Source organism: Lithobates pipiens, unplaced genomic scaffold, assembly GCF_037356315.1.
Source record: "Lithobates pipiens isolate NorthernLeopardFrog02 unplaced genomic scaffold, aLitPip1_a1.2 Scaffold_30, whole genome shotgun sequence".
Taxonomy (NCBI): Eukaryota; Metazoa; Chordata; class Amphibia; order Anura; family Ranidae; genus Lithobates; species Lithobates pipiens.
In genome coordinates this window covers 182,419,974-182,447,254 of record NW_027507791.1, presented here as the reverse complement: position 1 = coordinate 182,447,254, position 27,281 = coordinate 182,419,974, and the positions used below count along the sequence as shown (strand labels likewise).

The 27,281-nt window shown below is 43.1% G+C and overlaps 1 protein-coding gene across 1 annotated transcript in view; it reads right to left on the bottom strand.

The window, feature by feature from the left end:
* The window catches only part of LOC143943376 (receptor-interacting serine/threonine-protein kinase 3-like), a 71,271-nt gene that overhangs the window by 25,606 nt on the left and 18,384 nt on the right, over window positions 1-27,281 (bottom strand). The window contains exons 3-4 of the mRNA XM_077465104.1: window positions 24,738-24,877; window positions 4,678-4,727 (exon numbers count right to left, since the gene is read on the bottom strand). Coding sequence (XP_077321230.1) covers window positions 4,678-4,727; window positions 24,738-24,877 — 190 coding nt within the window. The remainder of the gene's footprint in view (window positions 1-4,677; window positions 4,728-24,737; window positions 24,878-27,281) is intronic.

Here is a 27,281-nt window from a genome sequence, read left to right as displayed (position 1 = left end):
TCTTCCACGTCCGCCCCAGCTGGCTTGCTCCTGCCCTCCCCAGTTCTTGATATACCTTGGCGTTGTATTTCCATGGATTTTATCTCAGATCTGCTCCCTCAACAGGTTCTACAGTCATTTGGGTAGTGGTGGATCAGTTCTCCAAAATGTGTCACTTGATTCCTCTCCCAGGCCTACCTTCTGTTCACAGTCTTGCCACAACTTTCATTTAGGAGATCTTTCGTCTTCATGGGATGCCTTCACATATCGTCTCTGACAGAAGAGTTCAATTAACTGCTCGGTTTTGGAGAGCATTGGCCAGCTCCTTTGGGATTAAATTGAATTTTTCATATGACTTTCATCCCCAGTCCAATGGGAAAACAGAATGCGTCAATCAAAAGGTAGAGCGTTTTCTCCGTGTCTTCATCTCAGCCCACCAAGATGACTGCGTGGACCTTTTACCCTAGGCAGAGTTTGCCTTAAACCAACACTCCAATGCCAGTTGGAGTGGAAAATCTCCCTTCTTCGCTGTTTATGGGTAGCATTCTTCTGTTCCCTTTTCTGTTCCCATTTCTCCTCTTGTACCAGCAGCAGCTGAAGAGGACCTTCAACTCAATCTGGGAAGAAGTCTAAGAATCTTCATCTGGCTTCTTCCAGGCATAAAACGGCAGCAGATTGTCATCACCGTCCGGCTCCTGAGTTCCTACCTAGCGATAGAGTTTGGCTCTCTACCAAGCACATCCGAATCCGGGTGCCCTCAATGAAATTTGCCCCTCGCTTCATTTGTCCCTTTCCCATCTTTGTCAAATAAATCTGGTTGCTTTCAAGCTCCGTCTGCCCTCTCATCTCAGGATCCCTAACGCCTTCCATGTCTCCCTGCTCGGGTCACTGGTCCTCAATTGTTTCTCTCACCCTTCTTATCACCCCGCTCCTGTGGCTGATACCATGGATCAGTATGAGATTAAAAGAAATATTGGACTCCAAGTACTCTTAAGGTAAGTGACTCTATCTGATTGATTGGAAGGGCTACAGCCCGGAGCAGAGGTCTTGGGTTCCTGCTACAGATGTCTCCAAACCACGCTTGGTGACCAGATTCCAACGGAAATTTACCTCCAAGCCAGGTCCCAGGTGGGGGGGGGGGGGTACTGCCACAGATCAGCTGTGGTTCTGATCTGTGTCTTACCTTTTACTGCTGTGCTGTAGGTTGGCTGGTTCCTGTGTTCAGCTCTTGCTGCACTCAGCAGTTATGGGTGTCGCCAGCTTCACCTGTTGCCTTTTATATACTTCCTTCCTGCTACTTCCTGTCCAGCCTCCCATGTGCTTCTCTATTTAAATTCCACTCAGACCAGTTTCTGGTTGCTTAAGCAACACTTGTTCCTGAGCGCCCTTTGTGTAACCTGCTAACCTGACCTCTCGTGAACCGATCTCTTGTCTACCAACTCGGCTAGTTCTCCTGATTACGTTGCCTGCTGCCCACCCTGACGTTAGCCCGCTATCCGGCTCTCCTTTGCTTCATCCATCATCCTTCATGCCCTGAGGATCCTGTGTCACCTCCTGTGGGCTCACATCAGTAGCACAGTGACAGCCTGACAGGAAGACTATCAATAGACACGTTGGTCACATGGCTAAGAGAAAAAGCTGCCCCTTTTCTAAATGAACACAGTCAACACACTCACTCACTGTGTTGATTCATAACCGAAGCATAGTACACTGTGTTTACTATGCTTCAGATTATGAATGAACAGGAAGCCGCTCAGCACAGAGCACTTCCTATTCATTCACTGTCCTGTGCAGCTGAGGCTGCAGAAAAAAGCATGTGTTTTTGAACTTTGGGGGGCACACCCTAATGCAATAGGCAAAAGCATGATAGTGTTGAGTGCAGTTGTTTTAAATATTAAAGCTGCTCGGCTTAAAAGTGCAGTGTGCTAACTTTAAATGTTGAAGTGGTAAGTGGTAGGGGGCACTGATAAAGTGCTAACGAAAAAGTTATTTACTAAATGGTATAAATTCGTGACAAACCAAGTACAATAAAGTGCATAGTGCAATTACATGAATCAAACTAAACAATTGATAATAATAGTGATAAATTCATGAATCCAATAATCAATCTACAGTCCATTAATACTGTTCACCGTCACCAAAGCAAATCTTTGTGAATATCACCCGATAAAAAAAAATAGAATAAAAAAAATGTAAGCAGCCAATTGGCATTGTTTTAATATATTATTCTTAATAAACTTATCATGCTATGGTCCCTTATTATTAATGGTTTACCTATGGTGAGAGGGGGATCCTAAAGGTTTTCAGATACAGATTCATTGGTAGACCAACAAGCCCACTAATTTTTACATACAGCCTGTTGTGACCTTTTTAGTTAAAGATGTCATGTTTATCTGGTGAGTAGGCAATTTACTCACACTCATCGTGTTATATTCACAAAGATTTGACTTGGTGATGGTGCATGGCTTAGATTCACAACAGAAACAATATTAATGGACTTAGGATTGATTATTGGATTAATGAATTGATCACTATTATCATCAATGGTTTAGTGTGATTCATGTAATAGCACTATGCACTTTATTGTACTTGGTTTGTCACTAATGTATACCATTTAGTAACTAATTTTTTCTTTGGTACTTTATCAGTGCCTCTACCACTTACCACTTCAATAGGCAAAACCAAAAACACAATGTTCACCTTCGTTGGCATTTTTCGTGTTTTGTTGCCTCACAACCTGGAATTAACATGGATTGTTTGAGGATTTGCAGCATTTAATTTACAGAATATGCCCACAACTTTGAAGATGTTTTTTTTTATTGCGAAGCAAACAACAAATAGGACAAAATAACAGGCAAAGTCAATGTGCAGAACTTTTCACCCCCCCCCCCAAAGTCAATACTTTGTAGAGCCACCTTTTGCGACTATTATAGCTCCTAGTCGCTTTGGATAAGTCTCTATGAGCTTGCCACATATTACCACTGAGATTTTTGCCCATTCCTCCTTGCAATCCACGGTTTGCGCTTGTGAACAGCAATCTTTAAGTCTGACCACAGATTTTCCATTGGATTGAGGTCTGGGCTTTGACTAGGACATTCCAACACATTTACGTTTCTCCTTAAACCACTCAAGTGTTGCTTTAGGAGTGTGTTTGGGGTCATTGTCCTGCTGGAAGGTGAACCTTCTTCCTAGCCATCCGAATGTCCGAATAAAAAAATAATGACTTTTAACTAATACAAAAGAAATTATAGAAAATATAATGAATGGATTTGACATGTTTCGGTAAATCGTTAAAGATCTAATGAAACAAAAGGTCAACTCAAAGTAAATCTTAGAGTCCAATCAGCTGATTCATTTTGTGCTGGAGGTTGGATTACTGGATTACTTAAAGTGCATTCCTGAGAACTGAGTTAGAAGGGTGTTGTATTGTATTTGAGCAGAGGAGAACAGACGTTGTCATTGTGTGTGTTAATAGATTAAATAAACAAACGACTTTCCAAACTACGAATCATTATCACGAATATATATATATATATATATATATATATATATATATATATATATATATACACACACACATAAATATTGAATTTCAACGAATACAAAAGAAATGATAGCGGGTATAACAAATTAATTTGACATGATTCGAGATTCATTATAATGAATATCGACACTCTACAAATAATAACAAATTATCAGAAAACAAATTAACGTAACATAACAAGTATAACAGAACGAAATTATGTATTTTACAAATGACAACGAACCGAAACGAAACAAAATTTCCTGTTGTGCACAAGTCTAGAAGACAGCATCAGCCACATGCTCCTTGACGGTACACAGCCATTACTTGATTTAGATTTTGGTTCTGAGGTTGAGGAAGGTAGGAACATGAGCCTACAGAGAGGGGAGAACACTGGTAAACAGCAAATTGGCAGTCAGATTCCCTCAGCTGCAGCGTATTGCCAAGTTATTTTCAGTGATGATGAGGGTTAAGGGGATGATGAGGTCACTGACGTGACTTGGGTGCTGGATGTCAGAATGTATCCAAAAAGTCTCTAATCTTGTTCCGAGTGCACTAAATTGTGTCCTCATCCTATAGACCGGCCCCCTAAGCCATTGTTTAAAAAATAAAGAAAGCTTGCAGGAAAAATGTCATTTTTTGCGCTTTATAAATGTCATTATTGCTGCAGCAGGTTCTATACATGGTACAGATGTGCGACTTTACAAGCAGGCTAAGGAGACCCCCCCCCCCCCCCCCCGGCACTACAGTAAAAGGAATTTTAAATTTTTTTATGCTTTCACTTTAAACATTAGTAAATCAATGCTCATCTAAAAATGATGTCCCCCCAGGGCAGTATGCAGACCCCCATAACCATTGTATGGTTATACAATTACTTGCATATAAGCCTTCAATTGGGAATTTTTTATTTTTCCAGGTTGGGTCCAATAGACTTCAATGGGGTTCGTTATCCAGTTCCCATTTTCCACGTTTGAGATGTTCGAATGTACTGCTGCAAACCAAACAGGGTGCTGTTGGGCCCATCTCTAGTGCTGCAAATGTATGCCTCTGATACTAATTAGAGCCCAAAATACATCTTTGATGAAAAGAAAAACATATTCTACTTTACAGAACAAGTCCAGTTGAATGTAACTATTGTAAAACATAACAAAATAACAGGGTCTAAAAAGACTTACCTGAGTAAGGCTCTCTCCCTGAAAAAACTGTCCACACTAAGATTCCGAAACTAGAACACGGGAAAACATAGCAAAGAGTTAGAGTCTAAAATATGGTAAAAACAATATAAAACACTATTCAATTTATTCTCTTTTTTTTGTCTAAAAATAATAAACATTCTATACTTATCTGCTCCGTACAGTGGATTTGCACAGAGCAGCCCAGATCCTCCTCTTTTCAGGTCCCTCTTTGGCGCTCCTGGCCCATAAAGCCACTTTCACACTGAGGCGCTTCTAAACTGCCAGTAAAAACACTGAGCGCTTTTGAAGAGCTTTTCAGGCGCTTTTCATTCATTTCAATGGAGAGGGGAGTTTTTTACAGCCCTGCCAGCGAACTGCCCCAGTGTGAAAGCGTTCATTGATTTTAATGGAAATACGTTTTTGTGAGCGTGAAAGCGCCTGAAAAGTGCCTCAGTGTGAAAGTGGTCTAAAGCAAGCAGTTTGGAGCACCCAAGCCAAGCTGCAGCTCCGTGTGTCCATTCAGACATGAAGCCACAGCTCAGCACCGCCCCCTCTATCTCTTAATTGGCTCACTGATTTTGATTGAAAACAGCGCGAGCCAATGGTGAGGGAGAGTCCCGGACAGCCGGGTCTCTTGTGCAAGATCGATGGATCAAGATGGGGCTTAGGTTAGTATTAGGGTGGCTGAGGGGGAGCAGCACACAGAAGGTTCTTTATCCTAATGCATGAATGCATTAAGATAAATAAAAAAAACAAAAAAAAACCTTCTGCCTTTAGAACCACTTTAAAAATAAAACACCAACTTCCAGTTAAGGCTATTATTCCTAATTATTCATGGAATACCAAGTTAATTTTTCCTAAAACAAGCTCAGAGTTATGAAGAGGAAATGCACTGCAATATGGAAAGGTCAATTCAACTTCCATAAACTATAAATTAAGGAGGACCTTCACCCCATGATCCTTGTGTTTATGTGCTCAAGTTTTATCCTGAATTCACATACTCGCTAATCCAACTAATATGATTTTAACACTTTGTGTTAGAGCCTCTCTGAATAAAACCATTATATGATATAGTATTGCTCTAATTTTAAACTATGAGTTTAATTCTCAGATAGAATGGAATGCAATGGTCGTCTTGGAGGTGTGTTTGGGGTCATTATCATGTTGGAATACTGTCCTGCGGCCCAGTCTCCGAAGGGAGGGGATCATACTCTGCTTCAGTATGTCACAGTACATGTTGGCATTCGTGGTTCCCTCAATGAACTGTAGCTCCCCAGTGCCGGCATTCCTCATGCAGCCCCAGACCATGACACTCCCACCACCATGCTTGACTGTAGGCAAGACACACTTGTCTTTGTACTCCTCACTTGGTTGCCGCCACACACGCTTGACACCATCTGAACCAAATAAGTTTATCTTGGTCTCATCAGACTACAGGACATGGTTCCAGTAATCCATGTCCTTAGTCTGCTTGTCTTCAGCAAACTGTTTGTGGCCTTTCTTGTGCATCATCTTTAGAACAAGCTTCCTTCTGGGACGACAGCCATGCAGACCAATTTGATGCAGTGTGCGCCGTATGGTCTGAGCACTGACAGGCTGATCCTCCCACCCCTTCAACCTCTGCAGCAATGGATATGACGCTGAGCACGTGCACTCAACTTCTTTGGTCAGCCATGGCAAGGCCTGTTCTGAATGGAACCTGTCCTGTTAAACTGCTGTATGGTCTTGGCCACCGTGCTGCAGCTCAGTTTCAGGGTCATGGGAATCTTTTTATGGCCTGGGCCATCTTTATGTAGAGCAATAATTCTTTTTTTTTTCAGATCTTCAGAGAGTTCTTTGCCATGAGGTGCCATGTTAAACTTCCAGTGACCAGTATGAAAGTGAGAGCGATAACACCAAATTTAACACACCTGCTCCCCATTAACTCCTGAGACCTTGTAACAGAGGAAAAATTTCTAATTTCACCCAATTTGGACATTTTCAATGTACTCACTGTACTTTTGTACTCACTTTTGTTGCCAGTGGTTTAGACATTAACCGATTCAGCCCTGGAAGATTTTACCCCCTTCCTGACCAGAGCACTTGTTACAATTTGGCACTGCGTCGCTTTAACTGACAATTGCGTGGTCGTTCAATGCTGTACCTAAACAAAATTTGCATCCCTTTTCCCCCACAAATAGAGCTTTTTTTGGTGGTATTTGATCACCTCTGCGGTTTTTATTTTTTGCGCAATAAACAAAAAAAGAGCGACAATTTTGAAGAAAAAAAACAATATTTTTAACTTTTTTCAATAATAAATATTCCCAATTTAAAAAAAAAAAAAAAAAAAAAACGTATTTCTTCATCGGTTTAGGCCAATATATATTCTTCTACGGTACATATTTTTGGTAAAAAAAAAAAATCTCAATAAACGTATATTGATTGGCTTGCTCAAAAGTTATAGCGTAGGAAAGATATATGGAATTTTTTTTTTTTTTTTACTAGTAATGGCGGTGATCTGGGATTTTTAGCACTACTGCGACATCGCGAAGGACAGATCGTGACGTTTGACAGTTTTTTAGAACCATTGGCATTTATACAGCGATTAGTGCTATAAAAATGTACTGATTACTGTGTAAATGTCACTGGCAGGGAAGGGGTTAACACTAAGGGGCAATCAAGGGGTTAAATGTGTGTTCCCTCAGCATGTTCTAACTGTGTGGGGATGTGAATAACTAGGAGAAGAGCCATATTGTTTTTTCCTACTTAGCAGGAAGAAACAATATGTCTCCTCTCCTCTGACAGCACAGGGATTTGTGTGTTTACACACAAAACTCTCTGTGCTGATGCTCGTGCACACTATGGCCGCCAGCGGCGCGCATCAGGTCCCCCGCCTTGCAGGTAAAAAAATAAAAATAAAAAAAATAAATCGCCAGCTGAATATTACCACTTTAAGGCAGCAGGTCCTAGCTCTCAGAGAGGACACTTACCTTAAACCAAGGACCTTTTTGGGCTACAAACACAATAAGGCTCAGTAGAGCAGAAGTTTATTTTCTTATAAGGTATGGCCAGAGATCTCTACTTTCTGTGTGTTACTATCCTTTGGGATTAAGCATAACACTTTTGTGAAAGAAACTGTGAGTTGGTCACTGCCTTGAGTCTGATCCCCTTCAACAGTGGTTCTTAACCTCAGTCATCAAGTACCCCCAATTGGCCATGTTTGCAGGTTTTCCTTTATCTTGCACAGGTGCTTTAAATCAGAGTCACTGGCTTGCAGAGGTGGGGGACTTGAGTCACATGACTTGACTTAAGTCAGACTTGAGTCACCTATTTGGGGACTTGCGACTTGCTTGACTGAATTCAATAAATGACTCGACTTGACTTTGACTTGTCACTACTGACTTTGCGACTTGACTTTGACTTGGGCTGTATGACGTGCAATGACTTGGCAAGTTGGCACCATAACACTACCACCACTAACTAACACTACCCCTAACCGTAACCACCACTAACACACTAACCGCAAGCCACTGTCTGCCTACCTGATCAGCGTGTCATGCAGACAGATGGCGGACATTGCACTGTTCAAAAGCCGCACCTCCTAATCTGTGATAGGCGGAACACTTAATTTCACAGAAAGCAGTGTTCAGCCTATCACGGACATCCTCTCATTCTCGTCTGTATTATGAGGATGACCGGATGTCAGTGATAGGTGGAACACTGAATGCTGGGAACTTGAGTGTTTCGCCTATCACAGACGAGGAGGAGGCACGGTTTTTGAATACTGGAATGGCCGCCATCCGCTGGGACACTGCCGATCAGGTACACGGCTGCCTGACCATAAAGTTTATAATATACTGTATAATTTAATATAAAGTAATTTAATATATATATATATATATATATATATATATATATATATATATATATATATATATATATATATATATATATATATATATATATATATAGTAATTTAATATATAATAATATATATATATATATAAAACTAGTGAGAAGTAATTTAATATATAAATAAGTAATATATATACTAGTGAGAAGTAATTTCCTTGTTCCTCATCCTTGCCATTTTTATATGGACAACAACCTCTACATATCCTCTTCTTTAATCGAGAAGATAATATATCTTGTCAATACTAGGTTTAGTATATTGTATACGCATAGTATATTTTTATATAGTATGTTTTTTAATTCTGCTGTAGTACAATGCACAATCAAAAAATAAAGCCCACATTTTTGGTTCAAAAAGAATCTCACTCAGAATTGTCCATTATGTCACTTGTTTTACATATCTTAAAAATTGTGTTTTTATATGAAACTTGTACATAAGTGCTAGCTGATGCAATCCTAGTGATTATCACATGGACTTGCACTGTAATTAAATGTTATTTTATCAGGGCATAATGCAGAGGATACAACTACCACTGACTATAAATGTATAGGGTGCTATTTACAAAGTATATTAAAATCCTAAAACTGATCCATTGCACACCCCCATATCTGGCATTTTAAGTGGCTATTCTCATCACCATTCAAGTATGCAGATGTTGGCATTGTGTCCACTGATTTATATGTTAAAATACTTTGTTATTAGTTTGAATTTCAAACTTTGAACTAAGTTATTTTCCCCTTCAGCAAGAACTATATTTTTTCAGGCTTATTGGCCATTTAATTGTGTTCTGCTCCTTGTCTGCTGTTTGGGCATTCAAAGTGTTTCTTTAACCACTTCCCGACCGGCGCACGCCGATGTATGTCAGCAGAATGGCACGGGCAGGCATATTGGCGTACAGGTACGTCCAGTTTTAAATGCCGCCCTGCCATCGCGAGTGTGCCGCCGCCGGCACGCTAGCATGCCGGTCGGGACCCTCGTGAGTCGGTCGCGGGTCCCGCAGACTCAATCGCCACGGGGATACCCACGATCGTCTCACGGGGCGGCTGAACGAGGAGATGCTGTTGTAAACATTGTTGTCCCTCTTCATCCCCTGCCGGTGCAGGTATCTTCTTCGTGGAAAAAAAGGACAAGACTTTAAGACCATGTGTGGACTACAGGGAATTAAATAATATCACCCTTAAAAACCGCTACCCACTTCCGCTCATCCCCGAACTCTTCCAAAGATTCCACACTTCACGTATCTTCACCAAACTTGATTTACGTGGAGCTTACAACCTTGTCCGTATCCGGGAGGGGGAGTGGAAGACGGCGTTCAGAACGAGATTTGGGCATTTTTAATATTTAGTCATGCCATTCGGATTGTGTAATGCCCCGGCAACCATTCAGCATTTCATTAACGACATCTTCCGGGAGCATTTAGACCACTTTGTTGTCGCTTATCTTGACGATATTCTTATTTTTTCAACCACTCTGGAACTTCACAGAGTGCACGTTAAGAAAGTACTATGTATCCTTAGAACACATGGATTATTTGTTAAGGCCGAGAAGTGCGATTTTGAAAAGGAATCCATTCAATTCTTGGGACTCATCATCACCACAGGTGGAATTGCCATGGATCCCCAAAAGGTGAAGTCTATCCTAGACTGGCCCGCTCCTTCTGACAAGAAGGGTGTTCAGAGATTTATTGGTTTTGCAAACTTCTACCGAAGATTCATAAGGAACTTCTCCACCATTGTAGCACCCATTACTCAGACCACTCATCAACATACCAAGTTCCATTGGTCCACAACAGCGCAGTCCGCCTTTGACCAGCTCAAGACCCTCTTCACTACCGCACCAATCCTGCAGCATCCAGATCCCGCCTTACCCTACGTGCTGGAGGTTGACGCCTCAGAGGTGGCCACAGGGGCGATTCTATCCCAACGTCAAGGTTCCAAGGCATTACTGCATCCTGTAGCTTTTTTCTCACGAAAAATTAGTTCCCCAGAGAAAAACTACGGTGTGGGGGATCGGGAACTTCTAGCGATTAAAACCGCTCTAGAAGAATGGAGGTATCTCCTGGAAGGTGCCGCTCACCCCATCCTAATTTTTACCGATCATAAGAACTTAGAATACCTCCGCACGGCCAAACGTCTGAGACCCCGACAGGCCCGATGGGCTTTATTCTTCTCGAGGTTTAATTTCCACATAACCTATAGCCCAGGATCAAAGAATAGCAAAGCAGATGCTTTGTCCCGAATGTTCCCAGATACCCCGGAAGGAATCCCACCCAGTACAATTTTGTCCCCCCAAAATTTCCTACTAATTCAACCGGATCTAAGATCTTCAATTGAGCAGGCCTCTAGCCAGTGTACGGAAACTGAAGTTTCTTCCCTGAGAAGCCAAGAAGGGCTTCTATGGCATCAGGATAAGATTTTTGCTCCCCAGCAAGCCAGGTTACTTGTATTAAGAACTTTTCACGACCATCAACTAGCTGGCCACTTTGGAGTCCGGAAGACAATTGACCTTGTGCAGCGGTCCTTATGGTGGCCTACCCTAAGATCAGACTGTAAAAAATATGTTGACTCCTGTACAACCTGCCAGCGTAACAAGGGGTCTAACGCCAGATCCTGGGGCCTGTTAAGGCCGCTGCCAGTCCCGGAAAAACCTTGGAAAGAAATCTCCATGGATTTTATTGTAGAGTTACCTCTCTCAGAAGGGTTTACGACCATCTTGGTGGTGGTAGACGTCTATCCAAAATGGCGCATTTTTTGCCGATGAAAGGAGTACCTGACAGCATTGTATCGGATAGAGGGGTACAATTTACCTCCAGGTTTTGGAAAGAGCTATGTAAGTTACTTTCAATTGGAATAGGTTTATCCTCGGCCTATCATCCACAGAGTAACGGTCAAACTGAAAGAACCAACCAGACGCTTGAACAATATCTACATGCTTCTGTTCTTTTTCCCAGGATGATTGGGTTTCCTTGCTACCTTGTGCAGAATTTGCATATAACAACTCAGTACACGCCTCTACCAACCAATCACCTTTCTGGGCAAATTTACGGATTCCATCCTTCGTTTTTGCCTAATACCATTCCTGAAACCTCCGTCCCGGCAGTTCAAGATAGAGTGAACCTCATTCAAGCAAACTACCAAATGCTTCAGGATACCATGAAGAAGGCTCAGGAAGAGTACAAGAGATATTACGACAAAAGGAAGAGAGTTAACCCTTCCTTTAAGATAGGGGACAAGGTGTGGCTCTCAGCAGCGAATCTTAAACTGCCATGTCCATCCCGGAAATTGGGACCTAAATTCTTGGGCCCTTTCGAGATTAAACGTGAAATTAACCCCGTAGCATTTGAACTTGTTTTGCCTGAATCTTTCAGAATCCATCCAGTGTTTCATGTTTCTCTTCTTAAACGTGTCATCTTCAGTCCTTTTTCAGGGAGAGAAGAAGTGCCCCCCCCTCCAGTTCAGGTTGGTGATGAAACTGAATTCGAAGTTGAGTCTATCCTTGACTGTCGTCCGAGAGGTAGGACAATCCAGTTTCTAATTAAGTGGAAGGGGTATTCTGCTGAAGAGAATTCTTGGGAACCTGCAAGTTATGTACATGCTCCTAGGCTTATACACAGGTTTCGCAGCCGTTATCCCGAAAAATGGGCTCGTTTAGGCATTCGGAGGCTGCCCCTTGGGGGGGAGGCACTGTCAGGGAAATAGGCGCAACCTCGCGAGGTACGTTTGTGTTAACGCACGTCAGCGCACACGGAGGCGCAATGTGTTTCCAAGACGAACGCCCGACGCTACGTCTGATCAAGCGCGCGTACGCGGTGGTGATACGAACGCATAACGTACACGTCGTAGGCGTATGAATGCTATGGCGCGCACACGACGTGACCTAGGCAACTTGCCTATTTAAACGTTCACCTGACAGTGCTGCATCGCTGGATTATCGTCAGCTTCTCCTGTGTACCTGTGTCCGTGATTCCTGCTGTCTGATCTCCTGTGTACCGACCCGGCTTGTTTGACCTGCTCCTGTTCTCCTGGCTCTTACCACTGGCTTGTACCCGACGTCCCTTGTCTGCTCCCTGCACCCGATCTCGGCTTGGCTTAGACTCCTGCTCTCCGGTCTTCAGCTCAGGATCCGTTGCTCTGATCTTAGGACTGATCTTCTGTGTTTGACCCTCGGCTTGGCCTTGACCCTGGTATTGGACTTCTGTTATCCCTCTCTTGGACTTCCTAGCACGGTTGCCCCCAGAGGCTTGTTTATTCAGCTCTTCTCATCTGCTGCTGCTACCAGGCAACCTGTGCTACTGTGGGCACTGCATCCCTGTGTCATCTTCAGGGTTGTGCTGCACTCGGCCGCAAGGGGAGCCCTCTCAGCATCTCGGCCTCCCTCCAGATCCTGACAGGTCCCAAAAATGTGTCAAAAATGTCCGATGTGTCCGCCATAATGTCACAGTCACAATAAAATAAAATAAATCGCCGCCATTACTAGTAAAAAAAAAAAATTATTAATAAAAATGGCATAAAACTATCCCCTATTTTGTAAACGCTATAACTTTTGCGCAAACCAATCAATAATCGCTTATTGCGATTTTACCAAAAATATGTAGAATAATATGTATCGGCCTAAACTGGGGGAAAAATGTTTTTTTAATATATTTTTGGGGGATATTTATTATAACAAAAAGTAAATAATAATGTTTTTTTTTTTCACAATTGTCGCTCTATTTTTGTTTATAGCGCAAAAAAATAAAAACCGCAGTGGTAATCAAATACCACCAAAACAAAGCTCTATTTGTGGGAAAAAAAGGACATCAATTTTGTTTAGAAGCCATGTCGCACGACCACGCAATTGTCAGTTAAAGCCATGCAGTGCCGAATCGCAAAAAGTGGTCTGGTCTTAAGCCAACAAAATGGTCCGGTCTGAAAGTGGTTAATATGCCAAGAAAAATATAAGAAATAAAACAAAACCTTTCCTAAACACTGACTTTTAACTCATTTAAAGGTGGAAATGGGGTAGATCAGTATTTTGACTTAATTTGTGACTTGATCAAAATAAATGACTTGACTTGACTTGCTTGACTTCTAGCAGGGACTCGACTTGACTTGCTTGCTTTTTGCCACAATAACTTGGGACTTGCTTGAGACTTGAGACTTGCTTGTGACTTGCACATGTGTGACTGGCTTGGTATTTCGAACAGCTAATTTACCTAATGCCACGTACACACGATCAAATTGTCCGGCGTACTTAGTCTGCCGAAACGCATTTCACCAGACAATCCGATCGTGTGTGGGCTTCAGCTGACTTTCTCAGCGTAAAGTTTACGCTGAAGCCCACACACGATCGGATTGTCTGGTGAAATGCGTTTCGGCGGACTAAGTACGCCGGACAATTTGATCATGTGTACGCGGCATTAGATAAATTAGCTGTTCCAAATACCAAGCCAGTCACACATGTGCAAGTCGTGTGTGGGCTTTAGTGGACTCTCTCAGCGTAAAGTCCGGCGGACTTAGAAAGTAGTTTTGCAGTCCAATCTTTCCGCCGGACTTGGGTTTTCAGTGGACAGTACGTTCGTGAGTATGCTATTCCGGCGGACTAAGACTGACGCATGCTAAGAAGCAAGTACGAGAAGGAAGCTATTGGCTACTGACTATTAAACTTCCTTTCTCTAGTCCCGTCGTGCGTGCTGTAAGTCATCTAGCTAGCAAACGCCGGACTTTGTGTGTCCGTGTGTGGCCAAGTCCGTTCGGTAGAAAGTCCTCCGGACTATCCGCCGGATTGTTTGCCGGACTAAGTACGCTGGGCGATTCGATCGTGTGTACGCGGCATTAGAGAAATTCCCGAAACATGGCCTGTTGGGGGTACTTGAGGACTAAGGCTGAGAACCACTGCCCTAAAATATATACATATACAAGATATCCAGGCTCCATCATGATTATTACCAGGTTTTATAGGTGATTGCAATCTTTACAGAAAGAAATGTGTGTACTTCATTATTTTATCAGATCAAACCATTGATACTTGTGGGCTCACTTTTTGTAAAAGGCTATCAGAGGGAACATCACTGTTTTCATATATATAAAAATGATATACAAATTATTGTAGGGTGTGTAATTAATATTTTAATGTAGATGGTTGAATGACATTACACCTCTTTGGAGCTGAGGTTTCATGTTTAGATGCAGTTATGCCAAAAGTTGGTACAATTAGGGTATCGACGAGAGGGAACTAATCATTGATGTAATTTAATATACATATGTTGTAGTAGATAATTTAGAACTCATTGTGAATATAATCTTGGTGTGCGTGTCACAATCTCAATTCCACTTTTATTATTGGTGTTTGTAAGTGACTTCTTGTAAAATAAATCTTAATTTATTTTTCTTGTTTCGTAGTCCGTATTCACACCCCATTTAATTGTGTTTAAAGAATATCTGCATAGACCAAATAATCTCTGGAATATTTAATTAGTCAGCTTAATTATTTTTAGTAAATAGTTTTTGTATTAGAGGCACTGTTATCTATTGATCAATTACATGATTGATAGCGTTCGATTCAGTGGCATGGCAGTTTTGTCCTCAGTCCTGGTAGTTATGGGTTTTGGAGTAGAATTTCGTAAATGGATTACTGTTTTATATAAGGAACCATCGGCGCAGATTAAGATTGGTGGTGCTTTGTCAGCACCCTTTGCTGTCAGAAGAGGAACGAGGCAAGGTTGTCCACTGTCACCGGCTCTTTTTGCCTTGGTGATGGAGCCACTTGCCTCAGACAGGCGGACAAGGTTAGAGGGATACAGGTGGGATCCATACAAGAGAAAGTAGCTTTGTGTGCAGACGATCTTATCCTTTTTTTAAGTGATCCTGCCCAGTCCCTCAGAGAGACACTAATCATTCTTTCTAATTTTACTAGCTCTTCGGGACTGAAGGTAAACTGGGACAAATCTCAAATTATGCCGATAGATAGGGAGGCAAAAGCTGTAGTGGATCCCAACCTGCCATTACTGTGGACAGACAAAATTAAATATCTGGGTATTCATATTTCCACTTCTACCTCTGAATATTGTGCCCTCAACTTGGAGCCACTGGTGCAGAGGATGAGGACCAGACTGAAGGCATGGGCACATCTCCCTCTCACCTTGATTGGGGCGGATCAATTTATTTAAGATGAAGCTTTTGCCTGCCTTCCTCTATGTTCTCAGACATGCACCAGTCTGGATCCCAAAAAGAGTATTCCGCATGATAAATTCCATCTTGGTGTCCTTTCTCTGGGGCACGGTCAGCCGAGATTTAACCACTTAACAACCGCCCTATAGCCGAATGATGGCTACAGGGCGGTTTCTTAACTCTGGGAGGCCGTCATATGACATCCTCCCAGAATTCCGCTCTCGCGCGCCCCCTGGGGTGCGCACTCGAGAGCATCTGTGACCGCCGGGTCCACAGGACCCGGCGCATCACGGTAAACGGCCGCTCATAGCGGCCGTTTACCACGTGATCGCTCCGTCAAATGACGGAGTGATCACTTGTAAACAAACTGGCGTCATGTTATGACGCCGGTTCCTCCCTCCCCCTCTCTGTACCGATCGGAACAGCGGAGGGGGAAGAGATCGGTGTCAGCATCGATGTGGGCTGCATCTGCAGTGCCCACATCGCTGCTCACCGAAAATGAACCCCTCAATTCCCTGCCAACACCCTGCAACACCCTGCAACACTCGCCAATGCCCTGCAACACTCGCCAATGCCCTGCAACACTCGCCAATGCCCTGCAACACTCGCCAATGCCCTGCAACACTCGCCAATGCCCTGCAACACTCTGCAATGCTCTGCAACACCCGCCAATATCCTGCAATGCTCTGCAACGCAATACTCTGCAACGCCATACTCTGAGATACCCAGCCATACCCAGCCATAGTCGGCGATACCCTGCAATACCCAGCCATAGACACCCCCCCCTCCCGCCGCCCTCCGGTGCTTCTACCGACTCGCCAATACGATCAAATCCAGAATCTTTTTTTTTTTTTTTCAGGCTTCCCAGATTAGAGGTGAGATGCGGGGTCTTATTGACCCCATATCTCACTGTAAAGAGGACCTGTCATGCCATATTCCTATTACAAGGGATGTTTACATTCCTTGTAATAGGAATAAAAGTGATCAAAAAATGTATTTTTGGGGAAAAAAATGTCAAACTAAAATAAATAAAGTAAAATGAACAATAACATTTTTTTTTTTTTTAAAGTGCCCCTTTCCCCATGTGCTCGCATGCAGAAGCGAACGCATACGTAAGTCCCGCCCACATATGAAAACAGTGTTCAAACCACACATGTGAGGTATCGCTGCGAACGTTAGAGCGAGAGCAATAATTCTAGCCCTAGACCTCCTCTGTAACTCAAAACATATAACCAGTAAAAAAAAATTTAATCGTCGCCTATGGGGATTTTTAAGTAGCGACGTTTGGTGCCATTCCACGAGCCTGTGCAATTTTGAAGAGTGACATGTTAGGTATCGATTTACTCGGTGTAACTTCATCTTTCACATTATGCAAAAATTGGGCTAACTTTACTGTGTTTTTTTTTTTTTTAAGCACAAAACTGTTTTTTTTCCCAAAAAAAAGCATTCGAAAAATTGCTGCGCAAATACCGTGCGAGATAAAAAGTTGCAACAATCACCATTGTATTCTCCAGGGTGTTTGCTAAAAAAACATATATAATGTCTTGGGATTCTATGTAATTTTCTAGCAAATAAATGATGATTTTTACATGTAGGAGAGAAATGGCAGAATTGTCCTGGGTGCTCCAGAACGCCTGATGGCGCTCCCTGCATGTTGGGCCTCTGTATGTGGCCACACTGTGTAAAAGTCTCACACATGTGGTATCGCCGTACTCGGGAGTAATAGCAGAATGTGTTTTGTGGTGTAATTTGTGGTATGCGTATGCTGTGTGAGAAATAAACTGATAATATGACAATTTTGTGAAAAAAAAATAAAAATTAAAAAAAAGTAAAAAAAATCTTGATTTTGCAAAGAATTGTGGGAAAAAATGACAACTTCAAAAAACTCATCATGCCTCTTACTAAATACCTTGGAATGTCTTCTTTCCAAAAAGGGGTCATTTGGGGGGTATTTGTACTTTTCTGGCATGTTAGGGTCTCAAGAATTGAAATAGGCCGTCAGTACTTCAGGTGTGATCAATTTTCAGATATTGGCACCATAGCTTGTGGACTCTAACTTTCACAAAGACCAAATAATATCCACCAATTTGTACTTATTTTTACCAAAGATATGTAGTAGTATAAATTTTGGCCAAAATTTATGAAGAAAAAATTACTAATCTGCTAAATTTTATAACAGAAACAAAGAAAAATTCATTTTTTTTTTACAGAATTTTCTGTATTTTTTCTTTTATAGCACAAAAAATAAAAAACCCAGCGGTGATTAAATACCACCAAAAGAAAGCTCCATTTGTGTGAAAAAAAGGACAAAAATTTCATATAGGTCCAGTGTTGCATGTCTGAGTAATTGTCATTCAAAATGTGAGAGCACCGAAAGCTGAAAATTGGTCTGGTTATTAAGGGTGTTTAAGTGCCCAGTGGTCAAGTGGTTAAGTTGATGGTGCTGCAGAGGCCTTGAGGAGAGGGTGGTCTGGCTTACCCGGACCTACACTCCTATTTCTTGGCGGCTCTCCTGTCCCACGCCCACAACTGGCTGGTCTCGGATGAGTCCAATGCAGAAGTGGTCCTGGAAGCAGCGCGTTTGGGATCATATGAGGCGCTACGAAACATACTTTATCGAGGCCCTAGAGTTCCGTTCCCTCTCACCTCTGCAATGAGAGCGGTCATAAGGGCAAGGTCAGTAGCTAACTCATTACGCCCCGTACCCTCGGGACACATCTCCCCGCATAATCCTCTTTGGTTTAACCCAAACTTATCAGAATTTGGATCCATTCCCGACCCTAACGTGTAGGCAAGTAGGGGTATCAAGTATATTGATCAGCTCTGTTTCGAGGTCAAAATACAGACTTTTGACAGGCTGAAACAACAATATGCCTTGCCTAACTCACACCTATTTAGATTCTTACAACTTAATCACTCTTTTCAGACGCAGTTTAAAAATGCCCCAGTGGCTTTTTATACCTCGCGGTTGGAGACTCTACTCAGAGATGAGAATCTATCTAAGCCCCTATTCACCATATATAAAGCATTACTCCCCAACGTTCATACGGGTCTGGAAAACCTTAAGGCAAAGTGGGAGGTAGATTTCCCTACACTAGACACAGAGGACTGGGAAGACATATGGGAGTATCCATTCTCACAGTTAGTGTCAGCCAGAGATAAATTGGTGCAATTTAAAATAGTACATAAGGTATACTACACACCTGCACGTCTTCACAGAATTTATCCTTCTGTCTCCGCCTCTTGTTGGAGATGCAATTCGCATTCGGCGGATTTCATACACATGTTCTGGAGCTGCCCTCAGATAGAAATCTTTTTGGTGGAAGTGACCAAATTTATTCTGACAGTCACCACCGTTTCTGTACCATTGTCTGTAGAGATATGTCTACTGGGATTGGTCAGGCCACTGGCTCCACGCCGGGCGATCAGAACACTGCTAGGACTATTATACTATGCCCGTAAATCTATAGTACTCAAATGGAAGGCCTTGGCCGCACCCTCAATTAATTTCTGGAAGAGTTTAGTGAATGCGGCTCTACCACTGTATAAGGCTACATACCTGTCCCGTGGCTTGGCACCAAATTTCATAAAATATGGGATATATGGACGGAGTCGCAGGACACCAACGCAGACTCAAACGATGATTAGCACTATTCTATTAAGCATTGGGAAGGAAGTGGGGGCATCCCTGATGTATTGACATTCCTGAGGTCCCAGGTAAATACTTAATGGGGAGGAGCGCGAGTAGCAGGTGAAGTTTATTAATTGTATATTTCATCCTAGGAATTATCAAAGGAGGCAGTAGGGTATGGGCAAAATTGGAGGTTGCTCTGCATGATATGCATTGGTGGTAGAGCGTACAGTGGGTTTGTTAGACATACATACCAATGAATGTATGTCGGTTGGGTTTTTTTTTTTCTTTTACTTTTGTTGGTTTTGTTTGTTTTGACTTAGCCCACGTACACACGGTCGGAGATTTTGCCAACCAAATCCGTCGGATTTTGCCCGTCGGATTTAGTCCGACGGATTGTGTCCGAAACTGTTGCATACACACGGTCGGGCCAAGTTGGCGAAAAATCCGATCTTTTAGAACGTGATGACGTAATTTCATTATGATGGGACTACATTCAGGCTAGTAGCCAATAGCTTTGATGTAGGAATTTGATCTGAGCATGCGTGGCACTTGGTCCGATGAAAATGCTCTACATATGATCGGATTAGGTCCGTCCGGCCCAGTTGGTCGGGAAATCTTTCCAACATGTTGGAAAATTGGGTCGGACGGAGATTCGGATGGAATCAGCCCGATGCATACCACACACAGTCAGATTATCTGAGGACACGGTCCGATAAGACTCATTCCGACAGATTCTCCAACCGTGTGTACAAGGGCTTAGGGGTGTATAGTAGTGACCAGCCTGGGTATGCCCAATAGGCTGTAAGTTGTTTTATGTTTACCTTGCAAAGCAATAAAAAATAAATAAATAAATTACATGATTGATATAGCTGACTCAATTATTCATTCAATATGACATTTGCAATATGGGGAGCTAGCCCACCACCTACTACTTTCTGCACCTTCCAATTGCCCCATTATGGCTAATAGTAAGGTGGGGGAGACAGAATGGTACTAGCTAGCTCTCAGCACTGCTAGAAAGTGTCAATTTTCGTACTAGAGCCTCCTGGATACTGTCGTTAACTTGTGACCCCCGCCTCTGTTCCAGGGGGTCTGGGCAGCATCCTTGTCACATTAAACTTTATGCTAGGCATCATGGCCGACTGTAGTCCGCATGCAGCTTGTACCGGCCAGCACTCTATTCAAACCTGCTGTGCCTCCTGTCCGCCTCACTTTGTAAGGTAAGACAGGGGTGGGGTGGGGGAGCCAAGGCCTTTTTTTTGAGGGAAGGCTGAGAATATTAATGGAGGGGGTGGGCTGAGGCCATTAAAGGAGGATGGGGCTGAGGTCAACAATAGAGGAGGGCTAAGGACATTAATGGAGGGGGAGCTGAGGATTCATGATGGGGGAGCCAAGGACATTCATTGAGGGGGACGGGGTGAGAACATTTATGGAGTGGGACTGAGGACATTAACCACTTAAGGACCACCGCATGTAAATATGGGTCGGCAGAATGGCATGGACAGGCACAATCACGTACCCGCACGTGCCTGCCTTCCAGCGGGTGGGGGGTCTGATCGGACCCCCTCCCGCTGGCTGCGGCGGTCTGTTTCGCTTCAGGAGCGATCCGGGATGAGGGAATGGCCATTGGTTTCTGGCCATCCCCTTTCGATCGCTCCTGGCGAATGAGAAGCTTCCCCTGCCTATGTAGTGTAAACACAGGCAGGAGGAAGTGATGTCACTCTCCTCGGGGCGGTCTTTTTGACCGGACAGCGAGGAGAGAAGACATAGTAAGTGCACCAACACTACACTGACATGTAGGTACACATAGGCATACTGTCACCCCCTGATCACCCCCCCCCCCCGTCACAGTGTCACTGATTGCAGTGATCATTTATTTACTGATCACTGCATTTAGTGTCAGTTGTGACTGTAAAAAGTGTCAGGGCAGTTAGTGTTAGGTCCTGGGTAGCCCCCTACCCCCCCAATAAATGTTTTAACCCTCTGATTGCCCCTAGAGTTAACCCTTTCATCCCCTTTTGCCAGTGTCGCAGCGATCAGAAAAACGATCGCTTAGTATTAGTGTCACTGGTGCCGCTAGGTAGCTAGTTATTTTTTAGGTTCACCGCCAGGTTTTTATAGCGTTAGGTACCCCCATATACTACCTAATAAAGGTTTTAACCCCCTGATTTCCCCTAGAGTTAACCCTTTCACCAGCGATCGCCGTATAGGTGTCACTGGTGACGCTGGTTAGCCAGTTAGTTATTTAGTTATTTAGGTTCCCCGTCAGGTTTTTATATAGTGTCAGGGACCCCCATATACTACCTAATAAAGGTTTTAACCCCCTGATTGCCCCTAGAGTTAACCCTTTCACCCCCTTTTGCCAGTGTCACTAAGCAATCGTTTTTCTGATCGCTGCATTAGTGTCACTGGTGCCGCTAGGTAGCTAGTTATTTTTTTAGGTTCACGCCAGGTTTTTATAGCATTAGGTACCCCCATATACTACCCAATAAAGGTTTTAACCCCCTGATTGCCCCTAGAGTTAACCCTTTCATCAGCGATCACCGTATAAGTGTCACTGGTGACGCTGGTTAGTTATTTAGGTTCCCCGTCAGGTTTTTATATAGCATCAGGGACCCCCATATACTACCTAATAAAGGTTTTAACCCCCTGATTGCCCCTAGTTAACCCTTTCACCAGTGATCACCGTATAAGTGTTACGGGTGATGCTGGATAGTCAGTTATTTAGGTTCCCCGTCAAGTTTTTATATAGCGTCAGGGACCCCCATATACTACCTAATAAAGGTTTTAACCCCCTGATTGCCCCTAGTTAACCCTTTCACCAGTGATCACTGTATAAGTGTTACAGGTGACTCTGGTTAGTTTGCTTTTTAAAGCATCAGGGCACCCACCATTTAATACCAAATAAAGGTTTAACCCCCTGATCACCCGGCGGGTGATATCAATTAGGTTTTAGGGTCAGATAGGGTCTGCGTCGCCCCAGGCAGCGCTAGGTTAGTGCCAGTACTGCTAACACCCACGCGCAAAGCATACACCTCCTGTAGTGGTATAGTATCTGAACAGATCAATATCTGATCTGATCAGATCTATACTAGCGTCCCCAGCAATTTAGGGTTCCAAAAAAAAATGCATTGTTAGTGGGATCAGCCCAGATACCTGCTAGCACCTGCGTTTTGCCCCTCCGCCCAGCCCACCCAAGTGCAGTATCGATCGATCACTGTCACTTACAAAACACTAAACACATAACTGCAGGCTCCCACAAAGTCCCACATGTGGTATCCCCGTACACAGGAGAAGCAGCAGAATGTATTTTGGGGTGTAATTTCACTTATGCCCATAGCATGTGTGAGCAATATATCATTTAGACAACTTTGTGCAAAAAAAAAATAAAAAAGTTTGTAATATTCCCGCAACTTGTGTCAAAATATAAAATATTCCATGGACTCAACATGCCTCTCAGTAAATAGCTTGGGGTGTCTACTTTCCAAAATGGGGTCATTTGGGGGGGGGGGGGTTTGTGCTATTTTGGCATTTTATGGCCTTCGAAACTGTGATAGGCAGTAAGGAGTGAAATCAAAAATGTGCACCCTTAGAAATCCTGAAGGCAGTGATTGGTTTTCGCGGTGCCGTACGTGGCTAGGCTCCCAAAAAGTCCCACACATGTGGTATCCCCGTACTCAGGAGAAGCAGCAGAATATATTTTGGGGTGCAATTCCACATATAACTCTGGCATGTGTGAGCAATATATCATTTAGTGACAACTTTTTGTAAACTTTTTTTTTGTGTCATTATTCAATCACTTGGGACAAAAAAAATTATATTCAATGGGCTCAAGATGCCCCTCAGCAATTTCCTTGGGGTGTCTACTTTGCAAAATGGGGTCATTTGGGGGGGGGGGTTGTACTGCCCTGCCATTTTAGCACCTCAAGAATTGAGATAGGCAGTCATAAATTAAAAGCTGTGTAAATTCCAGAAAGTGTACTCTAGTTTGCAGACGCTATAACTTTTGCGCAAACCAATAAATATACGCTTATTGACATTTTTTTTACTAAAGACATGTGGCTGAATAAATTTTGGCCTAAATGTATGACTAAAATTGAGTTTATTCGATTTTTCTCATAACAAAAAGTAGAAAATATCTTTTTTTTTCAAAATTTTCAGTCTTTTTCCTTTTATATCGTAAAAAATAAAAATCACAGAGGCAATCAAATACCATCAAAAGAAAGCTCTATCTGTGGGAAGAAAAGGACGCAAATTTTGTTTGGGTACAACACTGCACGACCGCGCAATTACCAGTTAAAGCAGTGCAGTGCGAAATTGTAAATAGACCTCTGGTCCTTAGGCTGACAATTGGTCCGGGGCTTAAGTGGTTAATGGTGGACTGAGGACATTAATAGGGGAGCTGAGGTCGTTAATGGAGGGGGGGCTGTGGACATTAATGGAGGCAGGCTGAGAACAGTAATGGGGACACTAAGGACATGATGAATGGGGGGCTGAGGACAGTAATGAGGTTACTGGGGACATTAATGGGGGGGGCCGGGGAAAGTAATGGGTCACTGAGGACATTAATGGAGGGGGGTTGAGGATAGTAATGGTGGGGGCACTGAGGACAGTAATGGGGGGGCTGAGGGGAGTAATAGGGGGTTTAAGACAGTAATACGGGGGCTCAGGATGCTGATGTAAGAACGGGATTATGATATGAGGCTTGGTTCACCTCTGAGCAGCCAGTTCATTTTAGTTAATTACATTTTTTTTTTATTATGCCAAACCAAGCCTCAAGGTGCTGCAGCACCATGTGGTTTGGCATGCAATAAAATGTGCCCTAGGTGCTGATGTGTGGGGGTGCTATTAAGAGGTCAGTGTGTGACAGCTCCAGGCCCCACAGGGTTTGTGGAGCAGTAGTCAGTCAATCTGTGGAGGGTCACTGATGTAAGGGGAGACACTGAAAGTTCCCCCCTATATCAGTGTCCTCACTCCCCTCTTGCATCAGTGAACCCCTTTACCTTAGTGTATTCACTATGCAGACTCTGGTGTAAAAGGGAACTCTCATGTAAGAGGCTCCCTGGTCACCAGAGCCCACCCACATCAGAGTTACAGGAAGGGGCTCGGTTTAGGGTGCCCTTTCATGGTTTCCTGCACCAGGACCCTGAGGGTTCTAATTATGCCTCTGCTCCTGGAGTTCAACTAGGTACCTGCACATTTATCCTTGGTCAGTTTAGTGATAATTTATATGAAACAAGTGTTTTAAGAAACCATTTTTATGTGTAGTTTTTAACTATTGTATGTTTTACATGCAGTGCAGTCATTATGAATCATTATGTACACAGATTTAAAATACAGTGCAATTCATTACAACTCAGTACAATCCAAGCCATCTTCTTCTTACCTGTAAACATCATACGATTTTAAAGGCTTATAGTTAATGTTATTTAGAGCTTCGGGTGGCATGTAGGACAATATCCCTGCAAACGATGGAACTCTAGAAATAGCAGCCCCTATAATCTTGGACAATCCAAAATCTGTGATCTGTTAAAGAAGAATTATAATTAATTTTATAGGAGTTGTCAAATACTGGCTTCAAAGAAAACTTTCAGATAGTTTCATATTCAAAGATGAAGGTGGTGTGGGGAATTACATTTTCCTTACCATTTCCATTCTAAAAGAGCAGTAAAAATGGTACCTGATGCACCTCGAAATTCAGGGTTTGTTTTTAAAAGTATGTTCCCCATTGTAAAAGTTTTAGTTTAGAGTACCCTCTCGTCACCACCCTTCTACTTTCCTCAGATAGGCTGGTGACTTGCCCTGTTGTGGCCCAACTTCGTATACCGTGAATGTGCAGCGTATTTTCCATAAAATATACACTGTGGCGCACTAGTTTAGTGAAGAGGACTAGAGCAGCCCGAGCTGGGGTAGGTCACAGCAGATAGAGCAGGTTAAAGGCTTATTTGAAGTGAATGAAAGGGGGTATGTGTGGGATAATGAGGGTAGGTGGGCATTTAGTAAGGTTGAGTGTAAAAGCACAAACATCCTTGAATACAGTGGGCACAAATGCATTATTTTTTATTTAGACATGCAGTCACCAACAACAAATATTGGTGGTAGAATTGCTCACACCTCAGTGATTTGTTGGAAAGTTGCCATCTGATAAGCCAATCATCTAAATTCTGCCCTGTAAAAACTGCCCTGGTTGTTTACTGGGAGTAAAAGAACCTGATTGTTCTTCACAAACCCCAGACCTTAACCCGACACTCATGAATGAACTAGAATGCCAACGGAGAGACAGATTTGAATACTTTACATTTTTGTCAACCTAATGGATGCTTTTGTGAATGAATAGAAGCGAATCCTACTGGCTGTGTAGTAGTATCTGGCAGAAAACTTTCCAGAAATAAAAGAGAGGATCAACTTTCTATTAATAACCTTGGTTTCAGGATGCGACGCTGAGAGGCAGGTGTCTCAATGCTTTTGACCATATAGAGTAATATTTAGTGCAGAAGGTGGACCCATGGCTAAAATATAGAACAGCATTGAAGCAATACTAAACTCTGCTCATTTCGGGCGCAGTAATAGATACATTACTATCTGCTGCTAATATATACATTTTCTTTGCTCTAGCACTGTAGCTGTATGAGCTATGGGAGGGCTTGCAACTCACTCCCTTTCTTTTCACAAATCAGCATTGAGTCTGCCCTGGGCCCTGTCATTGTTATGGGGCCCAAAGTAGCTGCCTCATACTTGCCAACTATCCTGGTTTAAATTCCCTCGTCCCTTGAAGTTTTAGTCCCGTGCTGTGTCCCGATATCTCAGTATGAAGTGATGGTACTAATTCTGCCCAGCTCCTATTGTTGTGTACAGATGACTCACCTGCAGACCCTGTGTTTACATGTAAACAACCGGCAATCATATGTAAATAATGTCAGCATTCATATGTAAATAGCAGCTGAATTCATATGTAAATAGCCGAGGCCGACTGCGTTGATATGTACTTAAAGGCAGCATTCATACGTATATCATGCTCCCCTGCAGTGAGGTGAAGATGTGTTGTAACCTATAGAAACCAATCAGTGAGCAGCATTACTGTACAGTAATCTCTAGCAACCAATCAGTGAGCAGTATTACTGTACAGTAATCTCTAGCAACCAATCAATAAGTAGAAACCATGTGCTCTAACCTCTAGCAACTAATAAGTGAGCCTTAATGTGTGCTGCAACCAGTCAGTAAGCGGCAATGATATGCTGTAACCTCTGGCAACCAATTGCGATCATATACAGTAAACTGATTTTAAGTTTAGCTGCTATTTATTTTATCTCAGAGCAGGTGGAGAGCGAAATTGCATTGGGGGGGCCCAATTTTTATTTTTTTTGCCCAGGGTCCAATCAATATTAAAGACAGCCCTGCTCATAGCACTGCTGTAACTTTTACATGGATTTTGGAGGTGGTGAAACAAAGCAGTGTAGGCGGAAAGCAATCCACTGAATATGTTGGCCTGTCCGTAATAGGAATATACAGGTATGCTCTAAATCTGCACACAATCCACATTACCCCACCCTCAGGAGCATAAAACCACGTCTCTGATGCTGCTGTATACATTCCCTGGAATGCAGTGGCGTAACTAGAACCTTCAGGGCCCCAATGCAAGAAACCATGAAGGGCCCCCCTGAACCCCAGCCAGGGCCCTTCCCTCCGAGTCCGGCGGTGGAACTCCAGGGCGTGGTCACAGGTATGACCTTTGTGAGCCCTGTAGTTCCACCACTGGTATCAGTATTTTTATTTATTTTTAGGTGCCCCATTGGGGGACTGTCCCTAGGCAGGATGGGGTCCCCGTCCCCAGAAGAGATGAGGTCCTTTTCTCCAGGGCAGATGAAGTTACTGCCCCCAGGTGAGAAGGGGTCCCTGTCCCCAGGGGAAGTGGGGGTCCCTGTCCCCACGT